We start from the raw sequence: 19,065 nt of genomic DNA, 5'->3' as shown, positions 1-19,065 counted from the left end.
TGATTTGACCCAAGAATGTCATTTCAAGAGAACTAAGTTTGGGCAAAGGTCCCCGCGGATCCATGGACTGAGACTGTGGAACAGCCTTAGTTGTTGACTCAGGAAACTCCTGAAAAACTTTCCAGATTAGCATGTGACTAATTCTAATTGGAGTATGGGAGCAACTGGATAATGTCAGATCTGTCTGGACTCTGCCTGTGCTCATAACCTCTCAATGTTCGGTCCTATATCTGCATTCTCTAGCGCTGTGCAGTCCCGTAGATGACATACAGCACTATATGAAACTAGAAGTAAATATTGTGTCCTGCCCTCTTACTTCCAGAATCCTCTTGTCACAACAGACCCCATGATGGTGGCTGATGGGGCGTGCACTTGCTCGGACTGAAATAGCCTCTGGGTGATATCGAATTAAACGGCTGCGCAACCTGCACCAGCCCGTGTGTCTATTGGCAGGGAGTGAGTCCCAGCTGGTTTCCAGGTTTACATCGATGAAGGGAGGGTTCATCGAACTCTGAAATAAGCACAGGGCATGGCAGGTTAACGCAGCGTGGGGTGTATCGGCGACAGTCCAGGCCAAGGGGACGCACTGCACCGGATACCGCCCCGCCTGGAGGGCATTCTGACCAGCAGATATTAAATCTCTCGTTGGAACAGACCTTGGGGATTTGCTTGGCTCCAAGTGTACTGCGCGCCAGTCTCTGGTCTGATGCAGAAGCCAGAGGGTGGCATGCGTCCAGAGCCTGCGGATGTACCGGAGGGGCACCATTTACTTATTTAGTTAGGAGTTTTATAAGCGCTACATGCGAGTTGGGCAACTTCTGAGCACTTGCCAAAGAAATAAATGAAAAACAGTAAACAAATGTCAGCAAAAGTTGTGAAAAGGCGAGAGGTAGAGAACACAGCTGCATGTGTGGGGTGAACCTAGACCTGACGTGTTCACCCCCACACATGCAGATGTGGCACTTGTGTGAAAGTCTGCTTGAACAGCTCAGTTTTCAGCAGGTTCCTAAACTGAATTTAATGTAATTACGGTAGGAGGTGGCAGTAAGGCAGTTCCTCTGCCAGCTAGGACGGGGCATAAGCAGCCCGTCAGGTAGCTCAGTGGTTTGAGTGGTAGTGGCAGAGATATATTTGTACCCTGCCGGTCTAAAGGAGAACTCTTGGAGTGTGTGTGGGAGGCTCGTTCCCACCAAGCAGCTACCCGAGTTTGACTACAGTGTTGTCCTGTTTTTTTTTATTGTGATACTTTGTAACTGCCAGTGTGATGCACATACATTCCACTCGGCTTGTTTTGGAAAGAACTTCCTTTATAAGTAATAGCAGCAGGGACAGGGCGTTACACCGAGATCCATATCTTCTCCACTGGCGCTCCCTCGTGGCAGTAATCGTGTACTGCAGCCTTCAGACGTTCGTCCTCTTTCTTCAGCTAGGTGTAAAGCCCATGACAAAACAATGCCAGACCTGTTGGCTTTGCCAATGCTTCTTTGCTTTGTATTCTATTACTTTTAATGTTCTTAGTCCTACAATGAATAGTAGGTTAGCTCAGTGAGCTAAAGTTTCTGTTATATAAATCTTTGTCTAACATTATTGGGCTCAAGTCCTATCACCACCTCAAACATTGCATCTTTCTGAGGTTGATAAAATAATCTGTATAATAAAACCTATTATTTAATTGCAGTGCCCTTGTGGGCAGTGCAAACATCCAGTAGTGTTTATATTTCACTCCGATGTAGACTTCTCGCTCTAACTGCAGTAAGCATGTTTATAATGTATCCAAAAGAGAATCTATTGACTTCCTTCTTTTAGTCAGCAAGATGGATCACTGATTAAACACTGATGTTTTTTGAGCCAGAAAAGGAAGTGATCTACACCAAATGATTTTGTGCTTCATTGACCAATGTTGTTATCCAACTCAGTCGTACTGTTTTATCACACAAAAGGCAGTCTTGATTGGAGACCGTGATTGACAACAAACTCGTGTGATGTAAGTGGGAGAAGAAATATTTCCCAATTTTCTGTGCAGTGCACATAAAATTAGCACATTGGTGCAGAAGCTGGCATTCCCTCTGCAGGCAGGATTCCAATCATGTGCTTTTAATATACATGGATTCCCAGCCTTGGCTGCAATCCTCCTATTTTTCTAGGCATTGAAAAACCAGACTAGCTCCTCCCCTGTGTCTGGCCTGCTAAATGGTATGGAAAGTTAGTGAGGCCATGGGGGTTAGGGCCCTTTTCACCAGAAAGTGTGTTTGCGTGCCAGGTTTAGAGCGGATTCCTGCAAACCTCAGAGGCATTGGCTGTACGGTCTCATTTGCTAAGAGAGTATCGGGGTGCTGGCGCCGTATGTAATGGTAGTGGATGGGGTCAGCAGTGGAAGTGGTCGACTTCAGTGGTAGCAACATAAGAAAGAATTTGGGCCCTGCACATATGTTTTATATCCAGCTGCTGTGGGCGCCACCAGTTGTTAAAGGCCCTGAACCAGAGTTATAACTCCCAAGCCGCAGGCGAGGGCCTTTAACAAGGGAGAATATCTTTAACAATGTGTATAGCCTGAGCAGATGGGCTCTAAGGCTGTTAGAACATTCCACCCACTGAGAGAGACAGAAAGACCGACATTGGAATTTTGGAGCGGAAGGCTTATACCACCAGCCTTCATTAGCCTCGAGCCACTCCATTGTCTTCAGTGGAGATCCCACCATGTTCTAATATACAGCAGGCATTGGCCCCTGGCTGGCATTCATCCCCATGCACACTAATCTCTCAAGCAGGTGCTGAATACGATGAGATATCTTACAGGCTGCCTAAGGTGGGGTTTGGTCGTGAAGACATTAAATGCACAGTCTGCATTCTTGAATAGATGCCTGGTGATCCTGGACCACACGCCATTCCTCGATATGACGCGAATGGATAGTTAACTAGCGCCCCACACACTAGGACTTCTCTAGGCACTGGACAGTCCTCATCAATATGCAGACAATGCGAAATTCTTTCGCCGTATCGCCTGTCATCCTAGGTTGTACTGAATGTCCATGGAAATGTAATCTTTAGCACCACCTACTGGGTACCTGTGATCATCACACCCTCTTATTAATTATGTTTTGACCCATGATTAGTGATGAGGCCAGCAGTAAGAATGCCCAACATGATTTGAAGCCACTGATGTTCCATTCAGCCAATGAAGGTGTGAAATACAAGAGGACCTCTTTGTCCACACAATGTGTCTTGAGTGCTAGAGCGCAAAGGTAGCAGTGACCAGCAGAGGGCGCCAGAAACGTCAGTCCGTGTCACCTGAAGCAGCTCTAATAACAAAGCGGGGTTAAAGTTCAAGGCTCGTGGCTACAAAGCCAGAAGTATTCAGAAATAGTGCCGCCATTTATACAGCAGACTGTAAGGCAGCACTGTCTCATTGTGCTATTTGTAACCATCCTGATGGTAATTAGCTTATTGTCGACCTCAAAAGGATGAAAGTTGAGTGCTTTACAAGAATTCGAACCAGTGACTTGTAGTTTACCCACACACACACTGCAGCAAGCGCTTAACACACCATGCTATGTCGGAGTGGAGAAGCTCCTCGTTTCTCGGAGCTGACACATCTTCGAACCAATCACCCAGTGTGTAGCTGATCGTGATGTCACTTCCTGCTGTGAAAACGAGGCCTCTGCTGTCTCCTCCCCTTCCTGTATTTTTCCCAACGTGCCACAGAGTACTAGGGAGCAGTGCTTCACGTGCACACGAGAACTGGTGAAAGTGCTCCATGCTCTTGGAAGCGTCTTGGCCATTGCCCCCTCAGCAGGGTTCTTTGGTTTTTCCCGCCCACCCAAGGCCCCTCCATTACACAAGAGAAATACCCTTAGTCACTGCAGGCTGCCATGCGGCCAGGGCTTTCCCGAGGGATTTGAAGTGCTTTGAGACCAGACGGGAATAACTGGAAATAAAATAGTTCACACCCCTCGCTGCAGGAAAGGTCACCGGGCAGCTAAGTTTAGGCTGTCAACAGCGCATGCCTATATATATAATGTGCAGACGCGCGCCATCTGCTAAGCTCATACTGCTCCAGATCACAGCCGTGCTATGCCTGCTATGCTCATTCTCACCATTTCAGCTATTTTTTGCGGAAGGATGAGTGGTTATGTGCTGAACTTCAGAACTGAGGATTGGCTGTTGGCGTGGTCTCCGGCGACTGATTGGTTGATAGGTTTTGGTTAATCTGGTTATGTGCTGAACTTCAGAACTGAGGATTGGCTGTTGGCGTGGTCTCCGGCGACTGATTGGTTGATAGGTTTTGGTTAAAGCACCACATGGCCCTCACCAGCCGTGCAATGGTCATCAAAGAGGGGCCATTATCCCTGCATCCTTTTACCTCATCACAGGGTTGCACTTCAGAGTATCGATAACAACAATGTCGTTTTGGCCTAAATATGGTTTACAAAAATCTTGCTCCATTAAGAGTAGATTTTTTAGTATCACCTCTAATGGAGCCACATTTTTGTTGAAGATATTTCGGACACTAGATTTTTGTCAGACAATATTTGCACACTGTGCCACTGGAACCAAGCTATACAAGACTGATGAGACCTGATTAGAGCGAAACCAGCCCTACGTTGCTTGTGTTCCCAGAAACCAGTCCTACGTTGCTTGTGTTCCCAGAAACCAGTCCTACGTTGCTTGTGTTCCTGGAAACCAGTCCTACATGGCTTGTGTTCCCGGAAACCAGTCCTACGTTGCTTGTGTTCCCGGAAACCAGTCCTACGTTGCTTGTGTTCCCGGAAACCAGTCCTACATGGCTTGTGTTCCCGGAAACCAGTCCTACATGGCTTGTGTTCCCTGAAACCAGCCCTACGTTGCTTGTGTTCCCTGAAACCAGTCCTACGTTGCTTGTGTTCCCAGAAACCAGTCCTACGTTGCTTGTGATCCTTGAAACCAGTCCTACGTTGCTTGTGTTCCCGGAAACCCTACGTTGCCTGTGTTACTTGAAACCAGTCCTACGTTGCTTGTGTTCCCGGAAACCCTACGTTGCTTGTGTTACTTGAAACCAGTCCTACGTTGCTTGCGATCCTTGAAACCAGTCCTACGTTGCTTGTGTTCCCGAAAACCAGTCCTACGTTGCTTGTGTTCCCGGAAACCAGTCCTAGTTGCTTGTGTTCCCGGAAACCAGTCCTACGTTGCTTGTGTTCCTTGAAACCAGTCCTACGTTGCTTGTGTTCCCGGAAACCAGTCCTAGTTGCTTGTGTTCCCGGAAACCAGTCCTAGTTGCTTGTTTTCCCGTTCAAGGTGGACCTGGCCTGGCAGATCAGGCTGGGCTGTTTCCAATGGAGCAGGCTGAAGACTGATTTGCATGTGGTTGGGTCCGAGCTGAGGTGGCACAGAACATAATAACGATGGAATGGATGCAGCCCAAGTAATTATTATTGGCTGAAATGAATTCAAGCATTCCATCCATCACTTTTTTTGTATATAGACAGTATTGATGGCACAATAGTGTGGTAACTGCACCTCGCCACCGACCTCACAGAATGCGAATGTCCTTTCTAATACTCGGTGTGCTTGCGCTGCCTTGTAAAAACAGGGGTCTTTGCCCCGTCTCAGTTTTTGTGTGTGCACCTAGGTATCAAAGTATTCTTAGAGTTCTGTATGTCTGTTGATGTTGATACAGGCTCAGTTTTGAGTCGCTGTGAGACCAGCATGATGCGTGATGGAACTGGCGTGTCAGAGTTTCGTTAGATATAGGGCGCGCGCGGCTGCTTTCTGTATGAAGGCTGGGGTCTCTTTTGGTGACCGCTACGAGGGGCCCTTCAGACTGACCATAACTGACTCCTGCTCTCCATCCTCTTTTCAGAGCGTGAATCCAAGGAGCTCGAAGATCCAACCACTTCGGAGATGGTGGATGAGGCCTACGCCCCCAAGTACCGGCCAGTGTTTGCGCGCATTCCTGACCACAAGGCGGAGGCCCTGAAGAAGGACCGTCGAAAGAAGGAGTCCAAATCCAAGGTCTTCCCCGTGGAAAACACAGCACACCCCCGGATGTCACCAGACCACAGACATGAGTCGGAGCTGGTGAGTGGACCCTCTGCGTATGCGCCTCTTTCACCCTCACTCTGTCCCACAGGAAGGCACCTCGCCCACTTCTGCAAACACTGCGTGTGACCAGAATCTTCAGTCTAGAGAACAGGAGGTGCACACTCTTTTAATAGTCACAGCAGGCACCCCACAGCCGTACCCTGAAGGCCACAACACTTAACGTTCACACCTTACATCTGCAGCCGCTCTCTCTGGTTATTATGATAGTACCTCTTAGTTTTAAGATGACATACACGTGGTTTAATTTTCTCTTCATATTTTATGACGCCATCAATCCTGAATAGAATCTTTTTTACCTTCCTCACGGGCCCCCCTATTAGCCCTGTGCGCAACCCTCTCTGGATCCAGAAATCCATCCCAATCGCTGTTCTGTTTACACTATAGTGTTGCGGAACAGGATAATGGGGTAAAAAAAAGGCTGACTTTTTATTGTTGCTATAAAGCTGGGCCACAAAAAGCAACCGAGGTCTACTGACAAGCCACAAATCACTGTTGATTAGACCTGGGGGGTGGTTACTGTCCTGTGAGCCTCCTGCTCCCTGCTTTGACACATACAACACACCAGGGAATGCTGTATGCACACGAGGGGTTTACTGAAAGTTCAGTGGATCGGAATTGTGATATATGAAGGGCAGTGATACAAATATTTTGGCTACCACATTATGGATCCCGCCTGATGATGGATTGAAAAGGAGGCAACTATTTGTCCGTTCAACAAACGTAAACCCCTTGAATCCATATAGGATGAACATTAGATCTGTTGAACTCTCAGTAAACCCCTTGAAGCCATATAGGATGAACATTAGATCTGTTGAACTCTCAGTAAACCCCTTGAAGCCATATAGGATGAACATTAGATCTGTTGAACTCTCGGTAAACCCCTTGAATCCATATAGGATGAACATTAGATCTGTTGAACTCTCGGTAAACCCCTTGAATCCATATAGGATGAACATTAGATCTGTTGAACTTCCAGTAAACCCCTCGTGCTTGTACTGCGTTCCCTGCTGTGTGTTGTATTTGAGTTTGGTGATTCCCGAGCAGTGGAGACATAAAGAGGTTGGGTGCTAGTTTTCAGTGTGGCCCCCCCAGGGCGAAGCCTGCTCTCTTCCCATGTGAACACCCCTGCCTTGCCAGCTAGAAGGTCACAGGGGAGGGACGGGTCGCTTCAGGCCCCAGGCTCCTCCCCACCTCTCCTTTTTTCAGCCCCATGACTGTCCCTCTGTTCTTCGCAGGGACCCTGCCGCATACAGATGGAGACCCAGCTGCAGGAGATTAAAGCCACGCACCGAATCATCACCCGCAAGATTTATCTGCCCAACTGTGACCGGAAGGGGTTCTACAAGCGGAAGCAGGTGAGAGGAGTGAACAAGCCAGACAGCAGGTGCTGCAAGACAGGCCGAGGCCACCGTGGGTAGGACGGGTAGAGGTCCCTGAGCTCCAGACAGTATTGATAATATAGTCACCATATGCATTCACAAATTGCTTCTCTGTGCTTAAATGACAGTATGTGTTCCCTAACTCAAAAGGACTCCAGGGTCCATATTGAAATGAAGAAATGCTGAGCCAGCAAGACCAGGATTCAGACCTGCGATTTACGTTTAATCACCCAAACTCTGGAGCAGGCGCTCGACTCTGAGGTTTCTGACCAGTTTCAGTCTGTAACCATTAATTGAAAAGGGTGGCCATCTCCCTCCAGGTCATTCCGGACACTGTTTCCGGCTGTTTGTGCGATAGCCTAATGCATGCTGGCATTGTGGTCTTGTTTCGCTTACCTTGAATTAATTGGACTATTACACCTGACATGATTAACATCTAGGTGAAAAGGTGAGGAGTTGATGCAGTGTCCAAAATGACCTGCAGTGAGGGGCTCACCCTAATTAAAAACAAATGTCTGAGTGAAGGGCCGAACCGAGATTGAGTTGCCTCTAAGCTAGATAAAGAACAGGAGGTGGTATGTTATATAAGTGGTGTTTTTTCAGTGCAGTTGTGAAGACCAGTTTGTTAACTTTGCTGTGCATTCAGAGGGTGAATTAATTACTCCAGTTTTTTTTTGCAAAGGTTATTTAGGTGTTTTGTAGCAAACACTATTAAAAGTCATGTGTGTCTTGGCACAGATCTGATCATGATGCATATGTACACAAGCATCATTATGCATGCGTGCAAACAAGTCATTGCACTGTTTTCTTTCTTTTTATTTTGACGATGCTGGCAGCATCGGCATAAAGCATTTATTTTTTTCTGATATTGAACAGCATCGGCAAAAAACATTAGTAAAACCATTATATCGGAGAGTTGAGGCCTATTGCCAATGCTTTTTAAAGTGTATGTTACTGGCGGTGTTTAGTTATGCGTGGTTGCTCCAGTGTTTGCTCACTGTTATGGTGAACGTAAAATGAGGCGGATCTAGGAAATGGTGGTGTCTCATGTTGATACATTGCGACCACTGTTTTCAAGCCTGTTATAGAAGGTCTTTAATCGGACATTTAGAAGAGATGGTGGGACAACTCAAAATAGCGACAAAATGTAGGTATGAAAGATATCGCCACAACCCGTGCAGGAGGAGAAAGGCAAGGGAAAGTTGCACACTAAAAAAACAGAATTGAATACCTCTCCTGAACCTGATCAAGCTTGTCTGCCCTAGTGGTGGCTGCTGCAATCAGGAAAATGGGCTGGGCAACAAATGGGGGGGCCAATAAGAAAAAAAAGAAAAGAAAACATGCCCGCCGCCTGTGTGCTCTTCTGCTCCGGTGCACAGGCTCCCAGATTCCCCTGCAATAATCCAGACGCTGCTCTCATGCTGGCAATACTACTACCCAGCATGAGAGAAACTGTGCGCATGTCGGTTTGGTCGTCCTAATACAACCGGCGAAACCGTCATGCGCACTTGCAGTGCCCACTGCTCCTCCTCTATACGTGCTGCTGTCCTCAGGAAGGCCCCTCCCCCAAGATTCGGCGCCGTAAGGAAAAATAAAATGCTAAAAAACGTTTTTTATTATTTTATTTTTCATCTGCGGTCTCCGGCAGTGGGGCAACGCTCCTCCGCGCTTACGGAGGGGCTGCAGCTGTTCTGCCCGCAAAGAAATGGGGGAAACAGTGCCAACCTTCAGCTACAACCAAAAAGGCCCTGTCCCCAAAGGTGACAGTCTTGGTTTTAGGCCTATACACTGTGAAATGCTAGGCAGACCGTAACACCCTCCCACTTAAACCTGCCTGTGAAAAATACAAGGCGGTGGGGTGAGATGGATGCTTGTCTTTTACTGAAAGCCCACCCTGTAGAGACATGTGCATCACCTTTAGGGCTCAAGTCGGGGGTACACGCAGGTACACAGCGTCCCCCGACTCTTTTCACAGGGTGGACGCTGTCCCCTCTGCCAAGAAGTTGGACCCTACAGAAATATGCTGGACTTGTCCCGGTGTAATTTTCAGACACTGGGACACGTTCAACAGCACCTGCACATTGCCTGCTTTCAATTCCCAGCAGCAACGTGCAGGCAGCGAGGGAGCCTTCTTTCACCTCCAGCTGGCCCGAAGTTAAGGGGCCATCCGGCCTCCTTCTGTTTGTATATGCAGACTGGGGGGCGCCTGGAACCTTACATTTAAATGTAAATGCCACTAAGGGAAACAAAGCAAAACCAAAGGGGATGATGGACAGTGTGTTGAACATTGCAAGCACTCACCCCCAGTCAACTGATCTGGGTTTAATCCATCATCATCCTTTAGCTCACTCCCATATGCAAATCAGTCTGACCCTGTGCCTCATGGGAACAGTCCAGCCGAACTGCCAAGCCATGTCTTCCCTGGACCGGAAACAAGCTTCCTAGGACCGGTTTCTGGCATTTCAGCCGTCTTCAGCCAGGCTTGCTCGAATCCAGTGGCAAAGTGAGCAAGGGACTCACGTCTGAGCATACACTGCCAACTTATGGCGAACAAAGCAAAAACCAAAGGAAATGATGGACGGAGTGACTAAGGGAAACAAAGGCACACAGCTTGCCTTCTCTTCACAGGTACTTAAGAGAGGCATACTTTTGCCTTTGTTCTGTCCCTGTATATAAATGCAGACATTGTAAGACTGTCAGATGGATTAGTCTGTCCCAGTATTTGCACAAATAATTTAAGTAGCAGTTTTATATCTTTTATAGAGCTTCGTCGTGAGGTAATGTGGTCATTTGCATATTGTCTTACTTGGTCAGTCCCTCCACTTCTTTTTATAGGACTTGTGCCCTGATAACCTTCATGTATTGGGCTTGATCCAGTATGACTGACTCAACCTTTTATCCTTCTGAAGTGTATAAAGTTAATATGACAGAGTTTATACATGTCTCTTGTTCTGCTCGTGCTAGTCCTTGTAATTGTGCTGTTTCTGTAATCTACTGCTTTTCCTGAGCTGTGACCAAAACTGACTTTGCTCCTCCCCCTTCCCTCTAGTGCAAACCCTCCCGCGGCCGGAAGCGAGGCATCTGCTGGTGCGTGGACCGCTATGGAACCAGGCTTCCGGGGTCAGAGTTCGTGTCCGGTGACGTACAGTGTCACAACTTCGACAGCGGTAATGCCGAATGAGGAGCGAATCGTCGCCCTGAACAGCGGACGGAGAAGGTTGATGCGTGTGGGAAGGATTTTTTTTTCTTTTCTTTCATCTCATAAAAAAACAACTGAGAGGACCTTGAAATTTTAAGCGAGTTCTCAACTTTCCGAGAAAAAAGAAATGTAAACTAAAGGAAATGGACAAGGAAAGAGGAGTAAAAAAAAATGACAAATGCAAAAACAAACACAAAATGAGGACTGAGCATAGCCACATCGCAAGTGCACAGAGGAACTGTGAAACTTTACTATGACTTTTAACGATGGCAGGATGTGAATTCATTGCAGGCACTTGGTTTTCGCAAAACGGAACCAATCTCCTCCCCACTTACTAAACCTCCCCGATAATTACAGATGTTAATGTGATCGCTGAAGCTTCTTCCTCAGTTAATTTTTCCCTTTTTTTTTTGCATGGCCGTCTTTGTAAGATGTCCACTGAACATGTGTGTACCTTTTTTTTATACAGAGCTGCAAGCAAGCTTAGATAGTGTTTTGTATATAAATATATTTTTTTTAATGGTGTGCATTAACTTTGGAATTTTTGCGTCCTTTAAACAAGCAAACAGGAATCGGCATTTGCCTGGAATGCTGAGATCTGCCTTCTTTCACACACAAAAAAAACGCTGTAGACAAAAAATGCCGGTCACATATCTTTTATTTTTCAGAGCAAAAAAAAAAACCTTCAAATGCGGTTGGGACCGCCCAAACAGTAAGTCAGGAGTTTTATTTGCTAAAAAGCTGTGATTTCAAAACATTCGATTTTTTTTTTTTTTGGGTGGGAGTCGAGAAGGGGCAGTGACACACGGAAGGCCTATCACCCATTAGCGATATCCTTCCGTTCTCCAACAGTCTAGTATAAAAAACAAAGTCCACCCGTGTAAACTGGTTTTTACTGTGGCTTGCAAAAGTCGTCTGAATACCTGTGTTCAGTCTTCGGTGGCTCTACTGAGGGAAATGAATACGCACAGAAAGCAACGCCCTTCAATCACTATCTTTATTCGGTCTGCAAAAAACGACAATGTAAATAGAAAAGAGACTAGGATTTTTCCTCCATTGTATTCTGGGTGTGCACAAACTCAGACCACTTGCCAGGAAGTAGCAGTCACATTTTGGAAGGTTTATGTGACCATTTTTTTGTCATGCCGACGGCTGACTGTAAGATATTTGTTTTGTGTTAATATGATTATTGCTCGACTTTGTTAAAGACAATGAATTTTTGCATTTAGTTAATGCAATTTTTGCAATACCCGTCCTCCAATTTCAGTTTTCCCTCACCCATCAGGTTTCATGTTAAAACAAACGAATGCAAACCTTCACCATTTTTCTTTTTTGTACAAATCTTTGAAAGAAAAACATGCTATGTAGATAGAAATGCTGAAACCTTATCCGCAACTGTAGAACATTTTTTAAAATGGCATTTAGAAACCACTAGCGTGGAAAGGGGTTTGAGATGCTCAACATTTCCATCATTGTTTGCAACAGAAAAGAGTTATCTTTTTCTTGCCCCCTTCCCCTCCCGTGACCTCGAAACAATGGTGGCTTGTAATCTCTGCTTTTGGGGATCAGGGACTCCCATTGTGACCTCCCATCACCTTGTTTTTTTCATCAAAATTATGGACAATTCTCTGGCAGCTTGGCCAGCGCTATAGAAAAGTAAATAAATCCTTGTTTCCCTTTTGATATTTGTTTGAAATGTTTTTCAAAAAGTAATTTGTGAACTCCTGTCTCTAGATAGAGGGTGAGGGGGTTCCCTTATAGCTGTGTAAAATAAAAAAAAAACAGTATCGGTTAATCAAGCAGTTGACCTTTCCTCAAAATGCATTGATCTCATGCGAGCACACTTCCCACCTTTCTCACTCTTTGCAGTTTTGTATTTTTATTGGTTCTGGACAAAGGTCTTGGTAGTTTGCGTCAGCTTGGTTCAGGCTAGGCGTGGCAAAGTAACATGCATTCAATCCCTGCTTTGGAAAGAATATAGAAACTTGTACGTATTTTTGTTATTTTATAAAAAAAAGAAGTTGCTGTATATATGAAGGTGGGGCTTGACCATTCCTTCTTGGAAAGCAAAGGGCAAATGGCTATGACCATGGAATAACCTTCCACAGTATCTGAAGCGTATTACCACTAGCAAACAAAAAGGTGCCTTTGTAGGAAATGATATGCCTTGAGGGAAACCCATGCCTGCTCCTTGACCCCCCCCCTCCCCCAAAGTTCAAGGCGTTTCATGCCTGCTTTGTGCTTCAGCTTCTGGTCGCTCCATGTCTCCTCTCTGGTTTTGCGGGTCCTGATAACCCTAAACACTCTTAGCAGTTTCCAAGTTGTAGCCTGTCCCGGTAATCTATCCCGATCTGCAGTTTCCTGGTCACTCGTCCCTGTACCTGGTCAGAATTGTAAAGACCGGATCTGCCCACTACCACACATGTGATCTGCTAATACCTCATGGTTGCCCCAGATACCTTCCTTGTGGCTTCCATTGCAGATCTGTTCTACTAACTGACACAGGTCTAGGACACGTCAGGTCTGCTCTGTAATATCAAATGTCCTGATGACTTACTGCCTCTCTCCTTGATCACATTGGTTTCATTCTTGTTCTGTAAGTTCTTGTCAGAGTTGCTTCTGGTGTTGCGAGGTCACGCTTTCCTCGTTGCCTGCTTTCTGTTTTGATTATTGATGTCCGAGTTTGTCGCGCATTCTCTGCTGTTGTGAGGCGCAAGGTACCCCTTGGTGGTACTGTGATATTCATGTCGAAGCTACCCCAAGCCTACTGGAAGATCCCGAGGCCACCGCCGTTCCTGCATGCACTATAGGTTTATGATTTCAGACTTAGCCGAGCCCTACTCCAATGGTTACAAAGTCTGCTTTTCAACACACCGGCTCTTACCAAGTTAGTATTAACGGAACTGACGAGCAGCTGGTGGGTGGGGTAAGAATGTCTCCTTAGCCTTCTTGGCTGTACAATGATGGCCAAAAGAAATGTCTTTGAGGATTGGGGCGGGGTGGCTTTCTTTGCCACTCGTGTCAAAATGACCACTGTCTCTTGCGAGTACGTTCACCCTCGCTAGGGTATGGAGCAGCAGCCTAGCCAGGATCCAATGTTGATGCTGGTTCCTCTTGTGTCAGTGTTACAGTGATTGTTTTCCTAACACTGCCTTATGTGCCACGTGGCGAGGGTACACTAGCCTGCAAATAATACCATGAGCCTTAATCTCTTCTTTTTCAACGAATCCTACTCTTTTGTCTGTCCTCCGAACAGTGTTAAAAGTGTGTTGGCATTCGCGAGGGAGCATCCCCTGACAAGTGGCTTCTGTGCCAATGATAGCCCTGCGATTGGTGGGCACTGGTGACTCTTTGAAGGCCCCTGCACATGGTATGAAGCAAATCACCCACTGTAAAAATCCACTTCTGGGAAGCCTCTGACTGCTTTAGATCCAGCTTCCTTTAATTCAGTCCTGGGAAGCGTTAGTGCGCATGTCTGCGACATGGAGCAGTGTCACCTGCTTGCATTGCTCTTGGCTCTCTGTATGGAGGGCGGGAGGTTGATTTTGATGATGGACGCAGGTACATGTGGAAGCGAGACCAGCTTCTTCATCAATGGTTGTGCGACCATATCTTATAGTCTCCGTAAACGCGACAGAATGAGTGGTGTCAGCCAGTGTTGGAGGTTGGAAGCTTACAAAGTCGCCCCTGAGGACTTACTGAATGGGTTAGAGAAAGTAGTGTCTGTAATAAGGAGGTGTCATGGAGGAGAAATGTCTTACCTTAGGTCACGTGAGGAGCAGGTTGAGTGTCCTATTCCGAAGACCTGCTGTTCCCCCCCCCCCCCCCCCCTAGATGAAATATTGCAAGTTATCTCTTGAAAAGGGGCGCTAGTCAGTTGAGCGTTGTAATGGGAGGTGGCCTCTGAAAAAGTTCAGAAAGTTTCAAAAGTGTTCTTAAGAGCACTTAAACCATATACTGGTATTGGCTCAGTCGAGACAGTGTACGTTGTCTGTTCCTGACAAAAGTTTGCGAATTAATTTCAGCAATCACCCGAGTAAAACGCACAAGCGCAAGTTTATTCGTAGTCTCGACAGATGATTAGAAGCCCTTGTGCAATGGCTTGTACTGGTCTGAGATGCATTTCAGGAGCTGTTGGGCTAACAACCATGAACATGCCTACATAATCAATTGCAAATGATGCTGGCTCGCTTAGCAAGACTTTCTAACCCAGCTGAATGTATCCATTTGGTTATCAGCATACGAAGTGTACTATCCCTCATCAGTATTCTCAGAGAACTTCTGAAGAACCTCCCATAAAAAGCACATAGCAAAGTTTGACAGTTTCAGCCTGAAAGCTGAATTTCTGCATCATTTATTCACCCCTTAAGATTCTGAGGAGTTTGTTACTTTGCTCCGGCAGCTAAGCATGTTAAGATAGTGCAGGTGGACGTTGTAAAGTCATAACAGAGACAAGATGCACAAGCAGCAAACTTTGTGACGTGGAGACCATGATATGGGTCATTGGAGTGGAATCGTTGGCAAAGTGTGTTGGGACTTCCTTGCCCACTGCGACTTGCCTGTGGTATGGTCTTGTGATGACAGAGCCCAGGTTCTGAAGGGCTGCTTCAGTATGCACCGACCTGCAAACCTCAGGTGACTGTTAGGAACAAGTGTGGAAATGGTGGGGAATCGGGGGTAAGCACCAGTCGGGGGGCATATCTGCCCTACAACATGAGAACTATTAATTGTCCCACATCAAAGACGATGTAGTCCAGCTCTTGCTTCATAATTAAGCCCTTGCTTTTCACTCTAGCACTTTAAGCCCAAACCATGCCGTAATTCCAATCCTGCTCCACGTTCGTAGACTTTGTCAACAACGTGCGACCCTCCAGCACTAATGTCTTGTCATCTTGCTGTTTTGCAGTCACATGCACATCTCTCTCTTTTGTTCGCCTACACTAAATATATTGCACCCGGCCCAAAGAGTCACCATCCCAGACTGTAAACTACTACATTTATTGCGAGAGCAAAATGTCCGCTCTACGACTTGTCTGTACTCAGCCATGGCCCATTGACCCCTGGAGGACAACAACAAACAGATCCTTTACATTTCTGCCATGATAGAATCTGGTAGGTTGAACAAAGCAATGATCTCGTCCAATATAAATTAGATCGGTAAGCAAATGAAGATCTCTTTGGAGTTGTTATTGGGCCGGGGGAGCGTTGTTGCCTTTATCCACAAAGATGGAATAAAATGGAGGATCCTTCATTTTCTGACCATTCCAATTCTTTTGGAGGGAAAAATAAGCAAGGATTTGATAGCTGGAATCCTGGAACCCAACTGCTTCACTTCAACTTAGAAAAAAAATGTTTCCAATAGTGAGGAGGCAGCGGGACTACCTACCACCAACCAGTCATCTTCAGCCCAAGCTGAAGTCCTACTTTCATCAGTCTTGGTGCCAGCAGTAGAAGGCTTCTGATTGCATCACACTTGCAGTTTAAACCCGATCATCCTCTCACCACATCAGGACCAGTGAAGTTCAAGGCATATTGTGTTATCAAATGATCAGTCTATCTTAAAGCAGCGACACAAGTCACACATTTGCAGCCTTCAGAGTGCCTGCCTGCGCTCACCAAATGCCAAGGCGTGCTCTTGATCAAAACGTTACATTTTAGTAAAGCAGTGCCACGTGAATGCTACATGCTGCTTCCAGGCACAGCCTCTCATCAGTCCTGGATTTTGCCTTTGCTGAATGTGTACGTTTGTGAACATTTACTGCATGCATCAACTGCACAGGTTGATGTGTGTGTGTGTGTGTGTAGGTTTACAAAGTGTCTCCCAGTGGACGACCGGTGTTGCTCGTCGATGGTGTTTTACTCCTTGACTCTCTGCCCATCCACTCTGTACAGTCTTCAATATTTCTTGCTCATTTTCACTAAAAGGTCATTTGTTTAGAGTGGTTTACGTCTGGTTGTTATTCTATCTACCATTGGCTGGGGCAAACTTCATGTTCTCAAACTTCCTACAGCAAACCTCTAGCCATGGTCTGTACTACTTGAATATCTTGCAAGGGTAGGCTTGGTGTGCTTGCACCTGTTTAAAGGAGAGTTTAATTTAGCGAGGTTATATTTCTGGGAGCTCCGAGATGACATAGCTTAAAAAAACCTGTTGGTTTTGACACTGGATGGAGACATTTCCAGTTCTACGATCTTATGTTTCACTGTGAGGCATCGTATTGACCTAAGAAGGTACCCTGAATTTCTGACTGATAACACTTGGATAGGAGAATAGATTTGCGAATCCTGTTGGACGGCTTTTTACCAGTTAAAATCATCCATTGTAAGTTAGCTGGACCAAGTGCATTATTCGGACCCAACCAGGAGCTATCATTGTCTTGCGAAGATGAATTCTTTTTGAATATTCCTTTTCAACCCATGTTTCCTTTCCACCGATGTATGGGTATAATTTGTGGCTTCCAAAATGATGTTTCCTCCCTCCATTTTATCGTGGTTAGCCACACTTTAAATATGTTGGCACACTTATCTTCCAGAACTCCTTCTTATATTGTGAATAGCACCTGCAGCAGGCAACCACTAAAGGGCTTATTTGGCTGTAAAGAGTTCTCCGTCCATGATTGATAAAAAGCCTGACTCTGTGCCAAGGCCTACCGGAGAGTAGAAACATGTCAAAACAGAATATGGCCCCAGGTGGGAAGGGGGCGGCCATTTGCATCTTAAAACTGTAAAATAAACTCAGAAGAGGAGACCAGGGGGTTCCAGCTAGGTTTATCCACTCCCTGTGTCGCACATCATGCTTTGAAACCACTACTACAGGAGCAATTTGCACTATTTCCTCCACTTTTGTTTTTAAGTTTTGTTTCCATGAGTAAACTCTACATTGCAGCACTTCGCAGCTCAAGTTGGTATCCATACCAGGTAACCAAGCTTACCCTCCAGCCGGGATGCGCACCATGCCGTCCACCCCGACACACCATATCCGTTCACTATGTACACACCGTCTGCATTACAATCAGTCACCACGCTAGAGCAGTTGACATCGTATCCAATTCATTATTTCCTGCCTGATACTTTTTGTTTTGTTTTAATAATCACTACACATTTGTACAGTAGATCATGATAGCTTTTCACGCATAGTTCTGGTATTTTTTATTTTAATTTTGTTTTATTTTTCTGGGCAAGACAACTATTCCTATCTTACTGGTGAAAACAAAAGCAGTTTGTGTAAATCAGCACAGAAGAGTGTAGCGCTCTGTTTAGCATTTTGTACTATGAAAGTAAGTCTCACATTTTATTAAAACGGTGAGAATTGTTGTAAACTATTTATTCAACTTATAATTTATGTTACTCTCTGATCTGTGACTTATTGTCATTACAAAGCATTTATTTAATAAAGTTATGTATTCAAGTTATTCTTGGGGTGAAGTTTTGTTTTGCTTATACAGATTCTGCATTTACAACCCTATTGCCACTATGAGTTCTGGTAGAATTACAACTCGTGACTGGAAAAAATACATCCCATGATAGGAATGGTGACTGGACCCCTGTAAAGGAAAACCTCTTGCAGAAAGAGGAGGTGTTGCTGCCCTGTAGGAAGTTGCCGAGATTTAAAATAAATTATTCTTAGAAAGTTTAAAATAAGCTTTCGAAGCCAGTAGGCTTGGCTTGCATTTTAAGTCCTGGATTAAATGTGTTTTTTAAAAAGTCAGCTGCAGTGAAGAAAACTATTCCTTTCTCCATAGAATGTATCTACGGGGTAATGCATTTAATGTGGCTTGATTCTGTATATTTCCGAGATATAAAATAGTCCCTCATGGATTGCAAAGCAGAACCGCCAGTAGCAAACACCGAGCAGTACCACAAACTGAAATGGTAATACTTTTTTGGTAGAGCGGAAGCCCACTCGAAGTATACTTAAAACTTGGTAACAATAGGTGAGCAGACACCTTCACTGTCAAGCCAGACCCAAGAAAAACAAGAAAAATATAGAAAGGAAGCTTTTAGGAGCAGCACTGTATACATTGTTTGGAACAGTCATGAAAGGGTTGGTTAAAGCTTGGGTGAAAGGCAACAGTACGTGGTTGTGGCCATGATTTTAGTGGGGTGAGAAAGTTGGTCACTACAATGGAGGCGCAAGCTTCATCACTTGGGCGCGGATACGTATCAACTGAAGATAATGACAGAGAACTGGAAAATACAGAAGGTGGACTTTTAGAAACCACATTGGCTCAAGCAGGCAGTACATCGACTGAATAGATCAGCGACAGGTAATATAGGGGGAAGATATTTAATTGGAATAGATGAACGGAACAGGACTGGAATTGATGGAAAGGACTGTAATGACCTGGTTACTTGAAAGTAATCTTGTTTACTCCCAGTCCAAGCCTTCCTCGTCACAATCCGTACCCA

The 19,065-nt window shown here is 45.5% G+C and overlaps 1 protein-coding gene across 1 annotated transcript in view; it reads left to right on the top strand.

The window, feature by feature from the left end:
- The window catches only part of IGFBP5 (insulin like growth factor binding protein 5), a 35,676-nt gene extending 17,608 nt beyond the window's left edge, over positions 1–18,068 (top strand). The window contains exons 2-4 of the mRNA XM_085649967.1: positions 5,837–6,054; positions 7,314–7,433; positions 10,507–18,068. Coding sequence (XP_085506093.1) covers positions 5,837–6,054; positions 7,314–7,433; positions 10,507–10,638 — 470 coding nt within the window. The 3' untranslated portion in view covers positions 10,639–18,068. The remainder of the gene's footprint in view (positions 1–5,836; positions 6,055–7,313; positions 7,434–10,506) is intronic.
- Positions 18,069–19,065: the final 997 nt, after the last annotated feature.

The sequence above is a fragment of the Triturus cristatus genome, chromosome 3_2 (genome assembly GCF_964204655.1).
Source record: "Triturus cristatus chromosome 3_2, aTriCri1.1, whole genome shotgun sequence".
In the NCBI taxonomy this organism is placed as follows: Eukaryota; Metazoa; Chordata; class Amphibia; order Caudata; family Salamandridae; genus Triturus; species Triturus cristatus.
Note: the sequence above shows the minus strand (reverse complement) of the source record. Positions and strands in the feature narration are given on the sequence as shown.